Source organism: Somniosus microcephalus, chromosome 19, assembly GCF_052327205.1.
Source record: "Somniosus microcephalus isolate GS21.2 chromosome 19, FLI_Smic_1.0, whole genome shotgun sequence".
Lineage (NCBI taxonomy): Eukaryota > Metazoa > Chordata > Chondrichthyes > Squaliformes > Somniosidae > Somniosus > Somniosus microcephalus.
This window is the reverse complement of record NC_141005.1, coordinates 60,603,924-60,623,262: the sequence shown is the minus strand read 5'-3', so window position 1 is coordinate 60,623,262 and position 19,339 is coordinate 60,603,924. Positions and strand designations below refer to the sequence as shown.

Sequence of the window (19,339 nt, the reverse complement as noted above, 5' to 3'; positions counted from 1 at the left end):
GCGATGAATGTAAGTGGGCCTTTCAGAAGAGTAAGGACCTAATCACTTCAAGAGAAGTATTGGCTCACTACACCCCATCACTACCGATAAGACTGGCATGTGATGCGTCTCCCTACGGCATTGGGGCGGTACTGTCACACAAATTCCTTGATGGTTCAGAGAGGCCGATAGCTTTTGCGTCACGCTCGTTAACTTCAGCCGAGCGTAACTACGCCCAGATTGACAGATAGGCCCTCAGCCTGGTGTGGGGGGTGAAGAAGTTCAATCACTACCTGCACGGTCAGAAATTTACTCTACTAACTGATCATCAACCTCTCGTCTCCATTTTCAACCCTCAGAAGGGTGTACTGATAATGACGGCACAATGGCTACAGAGGTGGTCCCTTTTCCTAGGGGCACACCAATATGACATCGAGTACAAAGGAACTAAACAGCATGGGAATGCTGATGGATTGTAGTGCCTACCGTTGCCGACGGTGGAAGAAGAACTGGCAGTGGATCCAGTGGAGTTATTCCACTCGACTATAGTCGAATGTCTCCCTGTGATGAATGCAAACATAGAAAAGGAAACACACAATGACCCGACACTCTCCTGGGTCTATGATTTAACGGTGAAGGGATGGCCAGCACATGGCGAGCCACTGCTGCCAGCATTCTCGCCGAGAAGAGAACAGCTGTCAGTGTGCAGAGGAACCTTGATGTGTGGATCCAGAGTAGTAATTCCACCCAATTTGAAGGATAGAGTGCTCAATGAGCTTCATGAGGGTCATCTGGGAGGGGTAAAAATGAAGAACTTAGCCACAGTGTTTGTGTGGTGGCCGGGAATCGATAGAGAAATCGAAGAGATGACCAAGAGCTGTACAGGATGCCAGAAGGTCCAAAACGCCCCACCACAAGCCCCTCTACATCCATGGGAGTGGCCCTCATCTCCATGGCAAAGGGTGCACATTGATTTTGCTGGTCCCTTTATGGACTCGATGTTTTTAGTTGCGGTGGATGCACATTCAAAGTGGCCAGAGGTAATAAAAATGTCCTCAACCACCACAGAAAAAACTATCACAGTCTTACGAACCATATTCACCAGGAATGGGCTGCCTGAACAGATTTGCTCTGACAATGGACCACAGTTTGTGTCTGAAGAGTTCCGGAGGTTCTTAAAGAACAATGGTGTTAAGCATTACACATCCGCCCCATATCATCCAGCCACTAATGGATTGGCCGAGAGGTTTGTTCAAACATTCAAGAAGGCTATCAAGGCAATATGTAATGAAGATATACCCCTACAACACAAGGTGGATAACTTCTTGTTTACCTACCGGAATGCGACACATGCGGTTACCAACCAAACTCCAGCCATGATGTTCTTCAATCGAAGACTACGATGCCGCTTGGATTTGGTTAAGCCAAACGTCAGAAGAGATGTGGAGAACAGGCAGTTTCAGAATATGAATGAAAGGCCGACCAGGAGTTTTAAGATAGGTCAACCAGTTTTGGCCCGGGACTACCGCACAGAGAAATGGCAGCCAGGAACGATCTGTACACGGCAAGGACCTCTAATGTATACCGTGGACGTTGGAGAGAGCATTGTAAGACGCCATGCTGACCAGATTCTAGAGTCACTGGAAAACGTCAACTCCACACCACGATCTGATACACCTGACGATGAAACCGAAGTACCAATTGCATCTACCGCCGAATCGGTGATATTGGAAGCAGACGAACCAAACAACGACATTGATCCCGACTCAACCTTGCCAGAAGAACCTGATATCCCAGAGGCGTTATCCAGACAGAATCAGGAAGCCTCCTCAAAGACTGAACTTATAATTGCTTAACTTCAACCAATGTATCTAGCAACCGTAATTGTAATTAGTTATTATTTAGTTGTTAAATGAATGTTATGTACTGTTTATCTAAAAGGGGATGAATTGTTGTGTATGTCCCTTTAAGGGAATAACTGGTCTCAGACTGCAGTACCGGCAGTGACCACCCCTGTATAAAAGGCCCTAGCAGGCTTCTGTAGTTTCAGTTTCCAGGTTGTCTCCATTCAGTAAAGACTTGTTAAACCAACTCCTGCATTCCATGTCTCCATTAACACACGGATCTAATAGGCCCGATTACACTCAAAAAGGTAGGCACGACCTTTTCATTTGCCACCGCATTCGCCAATACAAAATAGTCAAAACGTTCCGTATATGCGCTCCATTGCTCCACATTTTCATCAAAATCACCGATGTTTCCTAATATAGTAGCCATCTCACATTTCAAATTAAATTTTCTGTTTACTCACTGCACCCGTAACGTACGCAGATTCATCCGCTCCTCGTTGCCACTTGTTGTGTCGGTACCTTTCTACCTAGACGCAATTTAGGACTCAGAACTCAGAGATTCAAACATGAAGTGCTTTATTGGAAGGAAAGGAAGTTCTGGAAAGTTCCGAACAAAGAGAGCTAAAACTTAACAGAGAACACCCAACCATTTATCTCCTGTGACAGCGCCACCACAGGTGGGAGGAGAACACACAATAGAATACACAATACATAACAGTTGGGGGCAACATAGAATCCATTTACTGGGTCTATGAGTGACAGGACTGCAGATGATGCCACTTACTGGGGTAATTTTTCTCCTTCACCGCCCATTATAGCCAGAAGTGCCGAGTGGATGATCCATATTGGCCTACTCCTGAGGTCCCCACCATCACAGAAGCCAGTCTTGAGACAATTCTATTCACTCCATGTGATATCAAGAAATGGCTGAGCGCACTGGATACAGCAAAGGCTATGGGCCCGACAACATCCCAGCTGTCATGCTGAAGACTTGTACTCCAGAACTAGCCACGCCTCTAGCCAAGCTGTTCCAGTACAACTACAACACTGGCATCTATCCGACAATGTGGAAAACTGCCCAGGTCTGCCAAGGCTTCTTCGGCAGCACCTCCCAAACCCGCGACCTCTTCCACCTAGAAGGACAAGGGCAGCAGGTGCATGGGAACACCACCACCTCCAAGTTCCCCTCCAAGTCATGCACCATCCTGACCTAGAAGTATATTGCCGATCCTTCATCGTCGCTGGGTCAAAATCCTGGAACTCACTCTCTATCAGCACTGTGGAGATACCTTCACCACACGGACCGCAGCGGTTCAAGAAGGCGGCTCACAACCACCTTCTCAAGGACAACTAGGGATGGGCAATAAATGCTGGCATTGCCAGCGACGCCCACATCCCATAAAAAATGAATTAAAAAAAATTATAGAACCCGCCCAAATTTTATTTCCATTGAAGTCAATAGAAGTAATGATGGGGAAAGATGTAAAACGGGCTGCCGATTCGCTATCGCTTGTTTTACGCTATTGCACTGTGTCGATATTACCCCCAGTGTCCCAGCTGCTGAGTTTACTCATTTCATCCAGATTGGCAGTAGGGACACTGCAGTTGGAATTGCCCCTGAGTTAAGGAGCCTGTGTTCCTTCTCCTCATCATTATCCAATGAGACTTGCAGGAAGTGCTTTATGTGAATATTGGGTAAGGACACGACCAAGCCAGGCTGTGATGTCCTGCATGAATACATAGTTTGTCACTATCTGTGCTCACACATGAAGAGGTACCAGAGGGCAACTGTACCCAGCAAGGAGTCAACACCTTCAGGGAGCAGAGGAGAGAAAATTGGCAGAAGAGGAAAAGTGATTTGATGAAAGCATCAATGGTGGAGATCAGGTATCAGATACACAGAATGCAAATCCCTCTTCAAGGTGAGGTCTATTTGGTAGCTCAGTGGCCACTGTAGAAGCAGCAACATGGAGGGAGGAGGATGCAGGTTTGATTCATCACTCCACTCAGCTGAGTATCCGAGTTGTGGCGTACAGCGAGACACTGAGGCAGGGGAAGAGGCAGCAAAGTCCACCAACATGTCCTCACTGGGCCTGACCCTGGAGCAGATCCTGGATCAGGCCACCCACCAACGACAGTATGACCTCTGACAAGAATAAAAATGGGAATGAATTGCCAAAAAAAAGGGGAATTAAGCACTCCTCTCACCGTACAATCCTGAATGCTCAAAAGGCATCTCAATCCTCTCTTACTCCCATATTTTATGCCTGTGAACAGACAGTTTCCTGTAATGACATTGTGAAGTATCACTGTGGAATGGAAAGCACTGCCTGCAGCCCTCTAGCTCCTCTCCCACCACTGGTGGTCACACTGACGATGCAATCCTACATGTGTGATTGTAATACAGCATTGCAAAGAGACTGACCTGAGTCCAATGATCTGTCCTATGCATTTACCAACAGAAATGAATATTGCTGTGGTGATGGTCACAACCCCTCGCAACTTCTTCGGAGAACACTCCATAAGGTACATGCAGTGAATATTCATACCATTCCCTTCAGATAGAAAGGAAATAAAACACCAATGTTAATTATTACACTTGTTGGAAGATTGAAGGAACAGGAGGTACAAGTCTCCTTCAGTACAATTCTCTCTTTAAATAGTGTTACAGTTCTGTTTATTGGACAGGAAGGGACTGACCCAGGACAGGAAGGGACTGATCCTGGACAGGAAGGGACTGACCCAGGACAGGAAGGGACTGACCCAGGACAGGAAGGGACTGACCCAGGACAGGAAGGAGACTGACCCAGGACAGGAAGGGACGGACCCAGGACAGGAAAGGACTGACCCTGGACAGGAAAGGACTGACCCTGGACAGGAAGGGACTGACCCTGGACAGGAAGGGACAGACCCTGGACAGGAAGGGACAGACCCTGCACAGGAAGGAGACTGACCCTGCACAGGAAGGAGACTGACCCTGGACAGGAAGAGACTGACCCTGGACAGGAAGGAGGCTGACCCAGGACAGGAAGGAGGCTGACCCAGGACAGGAAGGAGGCTGACCCAGGACAGGAAGGAGGCTGACCCAGGACAGGAAGGGACTGGCCCTGGACAGGAAGGGACTGGCCCTGGACAGGAAGGGACTGGCCCTGGACAGGAAGGGACTGGCCCTGGACAGGAAGGGACTGACCCAGGACAGGAAGGGACTGACCCAGGACAGGAAGGGACTGACCCAGGACAGGAAGGGACTGACCCAGGACAGGAAGGGACTGACCCAGGACAGGAAGGGACTGACCCAGGACAGGAAGGGACTGACTCTGGACAGGGAGGGTGTGACCCTGGACAGGAAGGGACTGACCCTGGACAGGAAGGGACTGACCCTGGACAGGAAGGGACTGACACCAGAAGAAAATTTTTGAAAAATTATACTTCTAATCAACACCTTGAAAGCAAAAGTTGCAGTAACTGGAGGCGATCGAGAGATACCAATAAGTGTACAGATATTTAGCAGTTAGGATTCAATGCCATACAGTCACAGGAGGGAGGAGCTTACTGTCACAGGAGGGGGGAGTTTAATGTCACAGGAGGGAGGAGTTTACTGTCACAGGAGGGGGGAGTTTACTGTCACAGGAGGGGGGAGTTTACTGTCACAGGAGGGGGGAGTTTAATGTCACAGGAGGGAGGAGTTTACTGTCACAGGAGGGAGGAGTTTACTGTCACAGGAGGGAGGAGTTTACTGTCACAGGAGGGGGGAGTTTAATGTCACAGGAGGAGGGAGTTTAATGTCACAGGAGGAGGGAGTTTAATATCACAGGAGAGGGGAGTTTAATGTCACAGGAAGAGGGAGTTTAATTTCACAGGAAGAGGGGAGTTTAATGTCACAGGAGGGGGGAGTTTAATAAGAACATAAGTAGTAGGAGCAGGAGTAGGCCATACGGCCCCTCGGGCCCGCTCCGCCATTCAATAGGATCATTGCTGATCCGAATCTAGACTCACGTCCACTTCCCTGCCCTCTCCCCGTAACCCCTAATTCCCTTATCTGCTAGGAAACTGTCTATCTCCATTTTAAATTTATTTAAAGTTGCAGCTTCCACAGCTCTCTGGGGTAGCAAATTCCATAGATTTACTACCATCTGAGTGAAGAAGTTTCTCCTCATCTCAGTTTTGAAAGGGCAGCCCCTTATTCTAAGATTATGCCCCCTAGTTCTAGTCTCACCCATCAGTGGAAACATCCTCACCGCATCCACCCGATCAAGCCCCCTCACAATCTTAAATGTTTCGATAAGATCGCCTCTCATTCTTCTGAACTCCAATGAGTAGAGTCCCAACCTACTCAACCTTTCCTCATACGTCAATCCCCTCATCTCCGGAATCAACCGAGTGAACCTTCTTTGAACCGCCTCGAGAGCAAGTATATCTTTTCGTAAATATGGAAACCAAAACTGCACGCAATATTCCAGGTGTGGCCTCACCAATACCCTGTATAACTGAAGCAAGACGTCCCTGTTTTTATACTCCATCCCCCTTGCAATAAAAGCCAAGATTCCATTGGCCTTCCTGATCACCTGCTGTACCTGCATACTAACTTTTTGTGTTTCATGCACCAGGACCCCCAGATCCCTTTGTACTGTAGCACTTTGCAGTTTCTCTCCATTTAGATAATAAATTGCTCTTTGATTTTTTCTGCCAAAGTGCATAACCTCACACTTTCCAACATTATACTGCATCTGCCAAATCTCTGCCCACTCACTTAGCCTGTCTATGTCCTTTTGCAGGTTTTTTATGTCCTCCTCACTCACTGCTTTCCCTCCCATCTTTGTATCGTCGGCAAACTTGGATATGTTGCACTCGGTCCCTTCCTCCAAATCGTTAATATAGATTGTAAAGAGTTGGGGTCCCGGCACTGACCCCTGCGGAACACTGGTTACTGATTGCCAGCCCGAGAACGAACCATTTATCCCAACTCTTTGTTTTCTGTTAGATAGCCAATCTTCCACCCATGCCAGTATATTACCCCAATCCCGTGATTTTTTAATCTTGATCAGTAATCTTGTGTGAAACCTTGTCAAATGCCTTTTGGAAGTCCAAATACATTACATCCACTGGTTCCCCTTTATCCACCCTGTATGTTACGTCCTCAAAGAATTCGAGCAAATTTGTCAAACATGACTGCCCCTTCATAAAACCATGCTGACTCTGTCCTAATAAATTATGTTTATCCAAATGCTCTGTTACTGTTTCCTTAATAATGGACTCCAACATTTTGCCAACCACAGATGTTAGGCTAACTGGTCTATAGTTTCCGGCTTTTTGTCTACTTCCCTTCTTAAATAAGGGTGTTACATTAGCAGTTTTCCAATCTGCCGGGACCTTTCCTGAGTCCAGGGAGTTTTGGACAATAATCACCAATGCATCCACAATCCCTACCGCTACTTCTCTCAAGACCCTAGGATGTAGGCCATCAGGTCCGGGGGATTTATCTGCCTTAAGTCCCATTATTTTACCGAGTACCATCTCCTTAGTGATTTTAATCGTGTTTAGCTCCTCCCCCCCCCCATTGCCCCCTGTTTGTCCAGTGTTGGGATATTTTTAGTGTCCTCTACTGTAAAGACTGATACAAAATATTTGTTCAACGTCTTTGCCATCTCCATGTTCCCCACCACTAGTTTCCCGGTCCCATCCTCTAAGGGACCAATGTTCACTTTAGCCACCCTTTTTCTTTTTATATAGCTGTAGAAACTCTTGCTATCTGTTTTTATATTTTTTGCTAGTTTACTTTCATAATCCATCTTCCCTTTCTTAATTAATCTTTTAGTTATTGTTTGCTGGCTTTTAAATGCTTCCCAATCTTCTATCCTCCCACTAGATTTGGCTAATTTATATGCCCTTGTTTTCAGTCGGATACTATCCTTTATTACTTTACTAAGCCACGGATGGCTGTCTTTTCTTTTCCTCCCCTTTTTCCTCAGTGGAATATATTTATCTTGAAAGATGTGAAATATCTCCTTGAATGTAGACCACTGCTCTTGTACCGTCTTACACTTTAATTTGTTTTCCCAGTCCACTTTAGTCAATTCTACTCTCATACCTTCATAGTCTCCTTTATTTAAGCTCACTACTCTGGTTTGAGATCCAACTCTCACCCTCAAACTGAATTTGGAATTCAACCATATTATGGTCACTCATTCCAAGGGGATCCTTTACTAGGACATTTTTTAGTAATCCTGTCTCATTACACAGGACCAGATCTAAGATTGCCTGCCCCCTGGTTGGTTCAGTTACATACTGCTCAAGGAACCCGTCCCTAATACACTCTATGAACTCTTCCTCAAGGCTGCCATGCCCAATTTGATTAGTCCAGTTAATATGAAAGTTAAAATCCCCCATGATTATAGCTGTTCCCTTATTACAAGCCCCAACTATTTACATAGATACATAGAGATAGGAACAGGAGTAGGCCATTCGGCCCTTCGAGCCTGCTCCGCCATTCAATGAGATCATGGCTGATCTTCGTCTGAGATCATAGCTGATCTTACCAGTTCAGTACCCCGTCCCCGCCTTTTCTCCGTAACCCTTAATCCCCTTAGCCTTCAGAAATATATCCAATTCTCTCTTGAAAATATTTATTGAATTAGCCTTCACAGCCCTCTGTGGCAGGGAATTCCACAGGCTCACCACTCTTTGAGTGAAGAAATTCTTCCTCATCTCTGTTTTAAATGATTTGCCCGCTATTTTTAGACTGTGGCCCCTGGTTCTGTGCTCCCCGGCCATTGGAAACATTCTCTCTGAATTCAGCCTGTCCAGGCCTGCCATAATTTTATATGTTTCGATGAGATCCCCTCTCAATCTTCTAAACTCCAGTGAGTACAAGCCCAAACTATTTAATCTCTCTTCGTAGGTCATTCCCGCCATTCCAGGTATCAGCCTGGTGAATCGCCGTTGCACTCTTTCCATGGCAAGAACATCCTTCCGCAGATGGGGCGACCAAAACTGTACACAATACTCCAGATGCGGTCTCACCAGCACCTTGTACAGCTGTAGTAAGGTATCCCTATTCCTATACTCGAACCCCCTTGATATGAAGGCCAACATACCATTTGCCTTCTTAATCGCCTGTTGCACCTGCATGCTCTCCTTCAGTGACTGGTGCACAAGAACACCCAGGTCCCTCTGCACTTCCCCATCTCCCAATCTATTGCCATTTAGATAATAATCTACCCTCCTGTTTTTACCCCCAAAGTGGATAACCTCGCATTTATCCACATTATAGTGCATCTGCCACGTATCCGCCCATTCCCCCAACCTGTCCAAATCGCACTGTAGCCTCCTGACATCCTCATCAGAGCCCACCCCTCCTCCTAGTTTAGTGTCGTCAGCGAATTTGGAAATATTGCATCCAATTCCCTGATCCAGATCATTTATATATATTGTGAACAGCTGGGGTCCCAGGACAGATCCTTGCGGCACCCCGCTGGTCACTGCCTGCCACTCCGAAAACGAGCCGTTTATTCCAACTCTCTGTTTTCTATCTGCCAGCCAGTTCTCTATCCACGTTAATACTTTGCCCCCAATCCCATGAGCCTTAATTTTGCATGATAATCTTTTGTGTGGAACCTTATCGAAGGCTTTCTGGAAGTCAAGGTACACCACATCCACTGGCTCTCCCCCATCTATTCTACCAGTTACCTCCTCAAAAAATTCCAGCAGATTAGTCAAACACGATTTACCCTTTGTAAATCCATGTTGACTCTGTCCGATCCTTTCCCCATTTGTCAAGTGCTCCGCTATTTTATCCTTAATAATGGACTCTAGCATTTTGCCCACAACCGATGTAAGGCTTACTGGTCTATAATTCCCTGCTTTCTCTCTACCCCCCTTTTTAAATATTGGGGTAACATTAGCTACCCTCCAATCCACGGGTACTGTTCCCGAGTCAATGGAGTTCCGGAAGATGATCCTTAGAGCATCTGCTATCTCCAGGGCCACCTCCTTAAGTACCCTAGGATGTAGTTTATCAGGCCCCGGGGATTTGTCGGGCTTCAGTCCCCTCAACTTACCCAACACCATATCCCTAGAGATACTAATTTCTGTCAGCTCCTCCCTCTCATTAGTCCCTATGTTTGCCGATATTCCTGGGAGGTTATTTGTGTCCTCCTTTGTGAATACAGAACCAAAGTATGAGTTTAATTGGTCTGCCATTTCCTTATTCTCCATTATATATTCTCCCGAATCGGACTGCAAGGGACCGACTTGGGATTTTACCAGTCTTTTCCTCCTGATATACCGATAAAAGCTTTTGCAGTCTGTCTTTATGTTTGCTGCAAGTTTACTTTCGTATTCTATTTTCCCCTTCCTGATTAATCCCTTTGTCCTCTTTTGCTGTATCCTGTACTGCCCCCAATCTTCCGGTCTGGTGCTTTTTTTTGCCAGTTGATATGCCCTTTTTTTTGATTTTATGCTGTCCCTAATTTCCCTCGTTATCCACGGTTGAGTCACCTTTTTAGGTTTATTTTTATGCCAAACCGGTATAAACATGTTCTGGAATTCTTCCATTCTATCTTTGAATGCTTGCCATTGTCTATCCACTGTCAATCCCCCCAGAAACACCACCCAATCAATCTTACCCAATTCCCGTCTCATACCCTCGTAATTCCCTTTATTTAAGTTCTGGACCTTAGTCTCTGATTCAATTTCCTCACTCTCCATCTCGACTGAGAGCTCGATCATATTATGATCGCTCTGACCCAAGGGGCCTCGTACAAGAAGATTGCTGATAAGTCCCTTCTCATTGCACAATACCCAGTCTAAAATGGCCTGATCTCGAGTCGGCTCCTCGACATATTGGTCCAGATAACCGTCCCGAAAACATTCCAGGAATTCCTCCTCCTCAGAATTTTTACTAATTTGGGTAGTCCAATCAATATGTAAATTAAAGTCACCCATGATGACAGCTGTGCTCTTATCGCACGCTTCTCTAATTTCCCTTTTTATGCCTTCCCTCACCTCCATATTACTATTTGGAGGCCTATATATCACACCCACTAACGTTTTCCTCCCCTTGCTATTTCTCATTTCTACCCATACAGATTCCGTTTCATCCGAGTTAATATCCTTCCTTTCCATTGCATTAATCCCCTCCTTTACCAGCAATGCTACCCCACCTCCCCTACCTTTTTGCCGATCCTTCCTAAATATTGTATATCCCTGGATGTTAAGTTCCCAGCCTTGCCCACCCTGCAGCCACGTTTCTGTAATCCCAATCAAATCATACTTGTTTACCTCTATTTCCACAACTAATTCATCCACCTTGTTCCTAATGCTTCTAGCATTAAGATACAAAGCCTTCAGGCTTGCTTTTTTCACACTCTCATTATGAATTAGTTTGGCCCTTTGTGTTTCTCTCCTTTGCTTATTGCTTCTCACCTTTCTACCATCTATTTCTGACTTCATATGACTTCCCTCTTTTCCACTACCTAGGTTCCCATCCCCCTGCCAAATTAGTTTAAATCCTCCCGAACCGCCCTAGAAAATATTACCCCGAGGACATCGGCTCCCTCACAGTTCCTGATTTATACACCAACCAACAGAGTTGCAACTGTTAGGAGGCCTATAGACTACACCCACTAGAGACTTTTTCCCCTTATTATTCCTTATCTCCACCCAAACTGTTTCACTATCCTGATCCTTTGACCCAATATCATTTCTGACTATTGCAGTGATTCTATCCTTGATTAACATAGCAACCCCACCTCCCTTTCCTTCCTGTCTGTCCTTCCTAATTGTCAAATACCCTTGTATGTTTAGTTCCCAGTCATGATCATCTTGCAGCCATGTTTCCGTAATGACCACCAGATCATACCCATGTGTAGTTATTTGTACCATCAACTCGTCTATTTTGTTACGAATGCTGCGTGCATTCAGATAAAGAACTTTCAAATACGTTTTCTGACAATTTATTCCTGCTTTTACCACCTTTACTACTTTACCATTATACATTCTGTCCCTTCCTGACACGCTCTGGTTTTTAATTCCCCCACTGCTACCTTGCTCTATTGCCTTCGCCGCTGTCATTTTTATTTTTCGCTCTCTTAAAACCTCCCCCCCACTAATTAGTTTAAAGCCCTCTCTACAGCCCTAGTTATTCGATTCGCCAGGACTCTAGTCCCAGCACAGCAATGTCACAGGAGGGGGGAGTTTAATGGCACAGGAGGAGGGAATTTAATGTCACAGGAGGAGGGAGTTTAATGTCACAGGAGGGGGAGTTTACTGTCACAGGAGGGGGGAGTTTAATGTCACAGGAGGGGGGAGTTTAATGTCACAGGAGGGGGAGTTTACTGTCACAGGAGGGGGGAGTTTAATGTCACAGGAGGGGGGAGTTTAATGTCACAGGAGGGGGGAGTTTACTGTCACAGGAGGAGGGAGTTTAATGTCACAGGAGGAGGGAGTTTACTGTCACAGGAGGGGGGAGTTTAATGTCACAGGAGGGGGGAGTTTAATGTCACAGGAGGGGGGAGTTTAATGTCACAGGAGGGGGGAGTTTACTGTCACAGGAGGAGGGAGTTTAATGTCACAGGAGGGGGGAGTTTAATGTCACAGGAGGGGCAAGTTTACTGTCACAGGAGGGGCAAGTTTACTGTCACAGGAGGAGGGAGTTTAACGTCACAGGATGAGGGAGTTTAACGTCACAGGAGGAGGGAGTTTAACGTCACAGGATGAGGGAGTTTAACATCACAGGAGGAGGGAGTTTACTGTCACAGGAGGAGGGAGTTTACTGTCACAGGAGGAGGGAGTTTACTGTCACAGGAGGGGGGAGTTTACTGTCACAGGAGGGGGGAGTTTACTGTCAATTCAATTCAATTCAAATCGCTTTATTGGCATGACAAGGTACATCTTATGTTGCCAAAGCATCGAAAAACATTCATGGTTGTACACAAAAATACAGATCTATCCATACAGTGTATAAACAGATATATCCCTGAGTGTATAAATATACATTCATATAATTTGTATATACTCTTTTCTTATATTTAGTGGTTGTCCCTCTGTTTATGGCAAGCTGTAACATAGTGTGCCGCTAAGGTTACACAATTTCTCTCTTCCCCTAGGAGGTATGGGAGTTTTTGGTCGTCATTCAAATTTCTGAATTCCGGGCATATTTTTGTGAATTTTGGGTAGAAATTCTCCCTTATGCCCTGATATTTTCTACAAGCTGTGAGGAAGTGCATCTCTGTCTCCACCACTCCCTGACTGCAGTGAGAGCATATCCTGTCCTCTCTTGGTAGCCGGGTCTGCCTGTGTCTACCTTTTTCGATCGCCAGGCTATGTTCACTAAGTCTGTACATTGTCAAGGTTTTTCTCAGTTTGCTATCCTTTACCCTGGTCAGGTAATCAGCCATGTTGTATTGTCTGTTTAGGACCAAGTAGCAATTGAGTTTGCTTTGGGTTTTTGTTGTTTCTGCCCAATATGACAGATATTTTTCCTTTTGCTTAGCGACGATTGTGTTGGGTCGAATTCTTTGTGTTACGCTGTCAGTGTCCTGGGGCTGGTTATTGTTAGTAGTGTTAGTAGTTACTTCACTGAGTCCCAGGACTAGTTGACTGAGGGTATTCTTCTTTATGGTCCTCTCTTGGCATTTCAGGGCTTCGTAATGATAGCATTGGGGGTTGCTCATTTCTAGGTGTTTCCAAAATTTGGTGGCTCTTTTTTGGATAGTGATTATTAATGGATATTGGCCTAGTTCTGCCCTGCATGCATTGTTTACAGTTTTCCTTTGAGTCCGGAGGATACCTTTACAGAATTCTGCATGTAGGATCTCAATTGGGTGTTTGTCCCATTTTGCAAATTCTTGTTGTGTTGGCGGTCCCCACACCTCACTGCCATAGAGTGCAATTGGTTCAATTACTGATTTGAAAATTGAGCCAAATGCTAATTGGGATTTCTATTTGGATTGATTTTTTAATGGCATAGAAAGCCCTTCTTGCTTTCTCTTTCAGTTCATTCACAGCCAGATGAAAATTTCCCGTAGAACTGATTTTTAAGCCCAAGTATGTGTAGTTAGTGGTTTGTTCAATTTTGGTTGTTCCTAGTGTGAAATTTATTTTGGGTCCCTGATGTCTGGATCTTTGCTGGAACACAAGGACTTTGGTTTTTGGGGGATTTATTGTCAGGGCCCAGGTCTGGCAGAACGACTCCAGCAGATCCAGGTTCTGCTGTAGACCCTCCTTAGTTGGTGACAGCAGAACCAAGTCATCTGCATAGAGGAGGAATTTAACCTTGGATTCATATAGGGTGAGGCCGGGTGCTGTAGATTGTTCAAGTAGTTTTGCCAATTCATTTATGTAAATATTAAAAAGAGTGTCAGTGAGATGGGCGAGCCCTGCGTCACCCCTCGCCACTGTGGGAAGTATTTTGTTTGTTTGTCTCCAATTTTACTGCACATTTGTTGTTTGTATACATTGATTTAATTACATCATATGTTTTTCCCCCTACCCTGCTTTCGATAAGTTTCAGGAATAAACCGTCGTGCCAGCTGGAATCGAAAGCCTTCTGGAAATCTATAAAGCATGCGTAGATTTTGCTTTTGTTTTGATGAATGTGTTTGTCAATTAGGGTCTGTAGGGTGAAGATATGATCTGATGTTCTATAGTTTGGCAGGAATCCAATTTGGCTTTTACTCAAGACATTGTGCTCCTCAAGGAAGTTTATAAGTCTTTTGTTTATGATACTACAGAATACCTTCCCCAGGTTAATGTTTACACAGATGCCTCGATAGTTATTTGGGTCGACTTTGTCTCCACTTTTGTATATGGGCGTTATGAGTCCTTTGTTCCAGATATCACAGGAGGGGGGAGTTTAATGTCACAGGAGGGGGGAGTTTAATGTCACAGGAGGGGGGAGTTTAATGTCACAGGAGGGGGGAGTTTAATGTCACAGGAGGGGAGAGTTTAATGTCACAGGAGGGGGGAGTTTAATGTCACAGGAGGGGGGAGTTTAATGTCACAGGAGGGGAGAGTTTAATGTCACAGGAGGGGGGAGTTTACTGTCACAGGCGGGGGGAGTTTAATGTCACAGGAGGGGGGAGTTTACTGTCACAGGAGGGGGGAGTTTAATGTCACAGGAGGGGGGAGTTTAATGTCACAGGAGGAGGGAGTTTACTGTCACAGGAGGGGGGGGAGTTTAATGTCACGGGAGGGGGGAGTTTACGGTCACGGGAGGAGGGAGTTTACTGTTGTTGTGTATGTACCTTTAAGAGAATAACTGGTCTCAGACTGCAGTACCGGCAGTGACCACCCCTGTATAAAAGGCGCTAGTAAGCCTCTGTAGTTTCAGTTTCCCGATTGACTCCTTTCAGTAAAGACTTGTTTTGTTCAACTCCTGCTGTCCGTGTCTCAATCATTCACGGACATAATACTGGCGACGAGCAGATACGAACTTACCTACAGTCTGCACCACCTCCTGGGATCCATTCCTGAAGCGAAGTGAGCAGAGGTCGAGGCCAGAAGGAAGAAAGAAGCAGTACAAACGGGCGTCGACCATGGGCATCCGCCCCTGTGTTAGCGGAGTTGAAGATTGCTGGAGAAGCTGTCGAAAGCGGGGCCTGGTTCCGGTCGACGGTGCTTCAGCTAATCGGTCTGGTGGCAGGTAGTACACTGATCCTTCCTGGGCTGCGGTGGTCGCGAACTCGAGCGGGTGGCTTGCAACGGGGCCGAGCAGCGTTGTCGGGAAGAGGAGAGAGGGTGGAGCGCACAGGGCGCAGCCGGTGCTACGAAGCCGGGCTGCATATAGACCCGAGAAGAGGGAGGCAAGAGTCCCACAGGGTTGTTCCACGACGGGAAAATAATAAAAAGAAGAAATATTAAACGCGTAGGAAACCGCGAGGAGCTGCAGGTTGCAACGGAAACCGTGGAAAGCAGCGCTAGCAACAGCGGGGAAGAAGGCAAAGCGCAGGAGACGCCATTTTAGATTTTCAAGATGCCGAAGACTGGCTGTATCACTGCCTTTGATAATACAATAGAGGACTGGACCATGTATGTGGAAAGAGTCGAGGTATATTGCGAGGCAAACAAAATAGCCGATGAGAAAAAGGCATCGGTGTTGCTAAATTTAATGGGTGCTAGAACGTACGGCCTATTGCGGGACCTGATTACTCCAGCCAAACCGAAGGCGAAGAGTTTTAACGAAATTGTTGCTGTCCTACAGGAACACCTAAACCCTGCACCGCTGCTGATAGCAGAAAGATTTAAATTCCACAGGAGAACTCAGCATAAAGATGAGAGCAATGCTGAGTACCTTACGGAACTACGCAAGCTATCAAAGCACTGCCAGTTCGGAGCAGGACTGGCAGATACCCTACGGGACAAATTTGTCTGTGGACTCCTGAGTGAAGGAACACAGAAGAAGTTACTCTCAGAGAAAGAGCTGACGCTAGATAAGGCTTTCAGCATGGCAGTAGCGTACGAAGCAGCAGCCAGGGGAGCTGCGGAAATACAACAAAAGCCACAGGAATACGGCACCCACGCAATGACACGGGGATTTGCAAAATGTTATCGCTGCGGCAGAACTAACCATGGCCAGAAGGACTGCTGGTCCGAGGACAAAATATGCAGGCAATGCGGAAAGATGGGACACATTGCACGAGTTTGCAGGTCTGGGAAGAAGACCAACGACAACAAAAAGGCTACTAAGGAACCGTACAAGAAAGTACAAAAGTTGACGGACAGTAGTTCCGAAGACCAGATGAGTGATAGTGAATCCGGGAACAAGAGACTAAGCTGTCTCAAACTTCACAATGTAATCGCAAAAGAGGATCACCGAACCATTTGGGTCACCCTCGCGATAGCAGGATCCCAAGTTAAAATGGAATTGGATACAGGATCAGCGCTAACCGTCATGAATCGACGAGACTACGAGCGGCTATTCTCACACATACCCTTGAGAGAGACATCCATCGTCTTGATGACGTATACGGGGCAAAAAGTATACCCCAGAGGAAAAATAAGGGTGCCTGTCGAATACAACGGCAAGAAAATACGGAAATTGTATCTCTACATACTGCCAAATGGTGGATGGTAAAAAAGATGAAGACGTCACCCCTGGACGATTGTCAACAATCTTAGCTAACGCCAAAGAGGTATTTCAACAAGAACTGGGCACTCTTAAAGGCATAACCGCCTCGATAAAAATAGAAGAGAATGCAATTCCCAAGTTTTTCAAAGCAAGACCGGTACCATATGCAATTCGCCCAGCCGTCGAGGCAGAGCTGGAAGGTCGACTGGAGCAAGTGGGCGACACCCATCGTTCCTGTCATGAAGAAAACGTTAAGCAATAAGTCTGAGGAGCCAAGGAAGGTTCGCAACTGTGGGGATTTCAAGGTGACGGTGAACCCAGTCCTTCACACAGTACAATATCCTCTTCCAAGGATAGAAGATATCTTCGCCTCACTATCTGGAGGGAAGCGTTTTATAAAAATTGACCTAGCACAAGCATATTTGCAGATGGAGGTTGAAGAATCCTCTAGGAAGTATCTCACGATAAACACTCACAAAGGTCTTTACCAGTATCATTGATTGGTATTCGGAGTAGCATCGGCTCCGGCGATATGGCAAAGAGCGATGGAACAAGTCCTGCAAGGGATTCCGGGGACTCAATGTTACTTGGACGACATCCTTGTGACAGGTGAAGATGACAGTGAACACCTTAACAACCTAGAACAGGTGCTCACTTGACTACGGGAACATGGGCTACGAGCCAACTGCCCCAAGTGCGAGTTTTTTAAGAAACAGATATCGTATTGTGGCCACGTGATTGATGAAGAGGGGTTACATAAGTCCCCTGACAAAATTGAAGCGGTTGTTAAGGCCCCAGCGCCTGAAAATGTGTCGCAACTGAGGTCATTCCTCGGTTTGGTGAACTACTACCATAAGTTTTTGCCGAATTTGTCGACAATCCTGCACCCACTGAACGCCCTGCTACGAACGGGAGTAGCATGGAAATGGAGCAATGACTGTAAGCGGGCCTTTCAGAAGAGTAAGGACTTAATCACTTCAAGAGAAGTATTGGCTCACTACAACGCAGCACTGCCGATCAGACTGGCGTGTGATGCGTCTCCCTACGGCATTGGGGCGGTACTGTCACATAAATTCCTTGATGGTTTAGAGAGGCCGATAGCTTTTGCATCACGCTCGTTAACTTCTGCCGAGCGTAACTACGCCCAGATTGACAGAGGCCCTCAGCCTAGTGTGGGGGGTGAAGAAGTTCAATCACTACCTGCACGGTCAAAAATTTACTCTACTAACCGATCATCAACCTCTTGTCTCCATTTTCAACCCTCAGAAGGGCGTACCGATAATGACAGTGCAACGGCTGCAGAGGTGGTCCCTTTTCCTAGGGGCACACCAATATGACATCGAGTACAAAGGAACTAAACAGCATGGGAACGCTGATGGATTGTCACGCCTACCGTTGCCGACGGTGGAAGAAGAAGACCTTGCAGTGGATCCAATGGAGTTATTCCACTTGACCATAGTCGAATGTCTCCCTGTGACGAATGCAAACATAGAAAAGGAAACACGGAATGACCCGACACTATCACGGGTCTACGATTTAACGGTGAAGGGATGGCCAGCACATGGCGAACCACTGCTGCCAGCATTCTCGCCGAGAAGAGAACAGCTGTCAGTGTGCAGAGGAACCTTGATGTGTGGATCCAGAGTAGTAATTCCACCTAAGTTGACGGATAGAGTGCTCAATGAGCTTCATGAGGGTCATCTGGGTGGGGTAAAAATGAAGAACTTAGCCAGAGCGTTTGTGTGGTGGCCGGGAATCGATAGAGAAATCGAAGAGATGACCAAGAGCTGTGCAGGATGCCAGAAGGTCCAAAACGCCCCACAAGCTCCTCTACATCCATGGGAGTGGCCCTCATCTCCATGGCAAAGGGTGCACATTGATTTTGCTGGTCCCTTCATGGACTCGATGTTTTTAATTGCGGTGGATGCACAAAGTGGCCAGAGGTAATAAAAATGTCCTCAACCACCACAGAAAAAACTATCACAGTTTTACAAACCATATTCACCAGGAACTGGCTGCCTGAACAGATTTGCTCTGACATTGGACCACAGTTTGTGTCTGAAGAGTTCCGGAGGTTCTTAAAGAACAATGGTGTTAAGCATTACACATCTGCCCCATATCATCCAGCCACTAATGGATTGGCCGAGAGGTTTGTTCAAACATTCAAGAAGGCTATCAAGGCAATGTGTAATGAAGATATACCCCTACAACACAAGGTGGACAACTTCTTGTTTGCCTACCGGAATGCAACACATGCGGTTACCAACCAAACTCCAGCCATGATGTTCTTCAATCGAAGACTACGATGCCGCTTGGATTTGGTTAAGCCAAACGTCCGAAGAGATGTGGAGAACAGGCAGTTTCAGAATATGAATGAAAGGCCGACCAGGAGTTTCAAGATAGGTCAACCAGTTTTGGCCCGGGACTACCGCACTGAGAAATG

The 19,339-nt window shown here is 46.3% G+C and overlaps 1 protein-coding gene across 1 annotated transcript in view; it reads right to left on the bottom strand.

Annotated features, from left to right (window-relative positions):
• Positions 1-19,339, bottom strand: part of LOC147104512 (solute carrier family 2, facilitated glucose transporter member 11-like) — a 100,671-nt gene that overhangs the window by 28,754 nt on the left and 52,578 nt on the right. Inside the window, exon 6 of the mRNA XM_085962187.1 lies at positions 4,255-4,384. Within this exon, the coding sequence (XP_085818313.1) occupies positions 4,255-4,384 (130 nt within the window). The remainder of the gene's footprint in view (positions 1-4,254; positions 4,385-19,339) is intronic.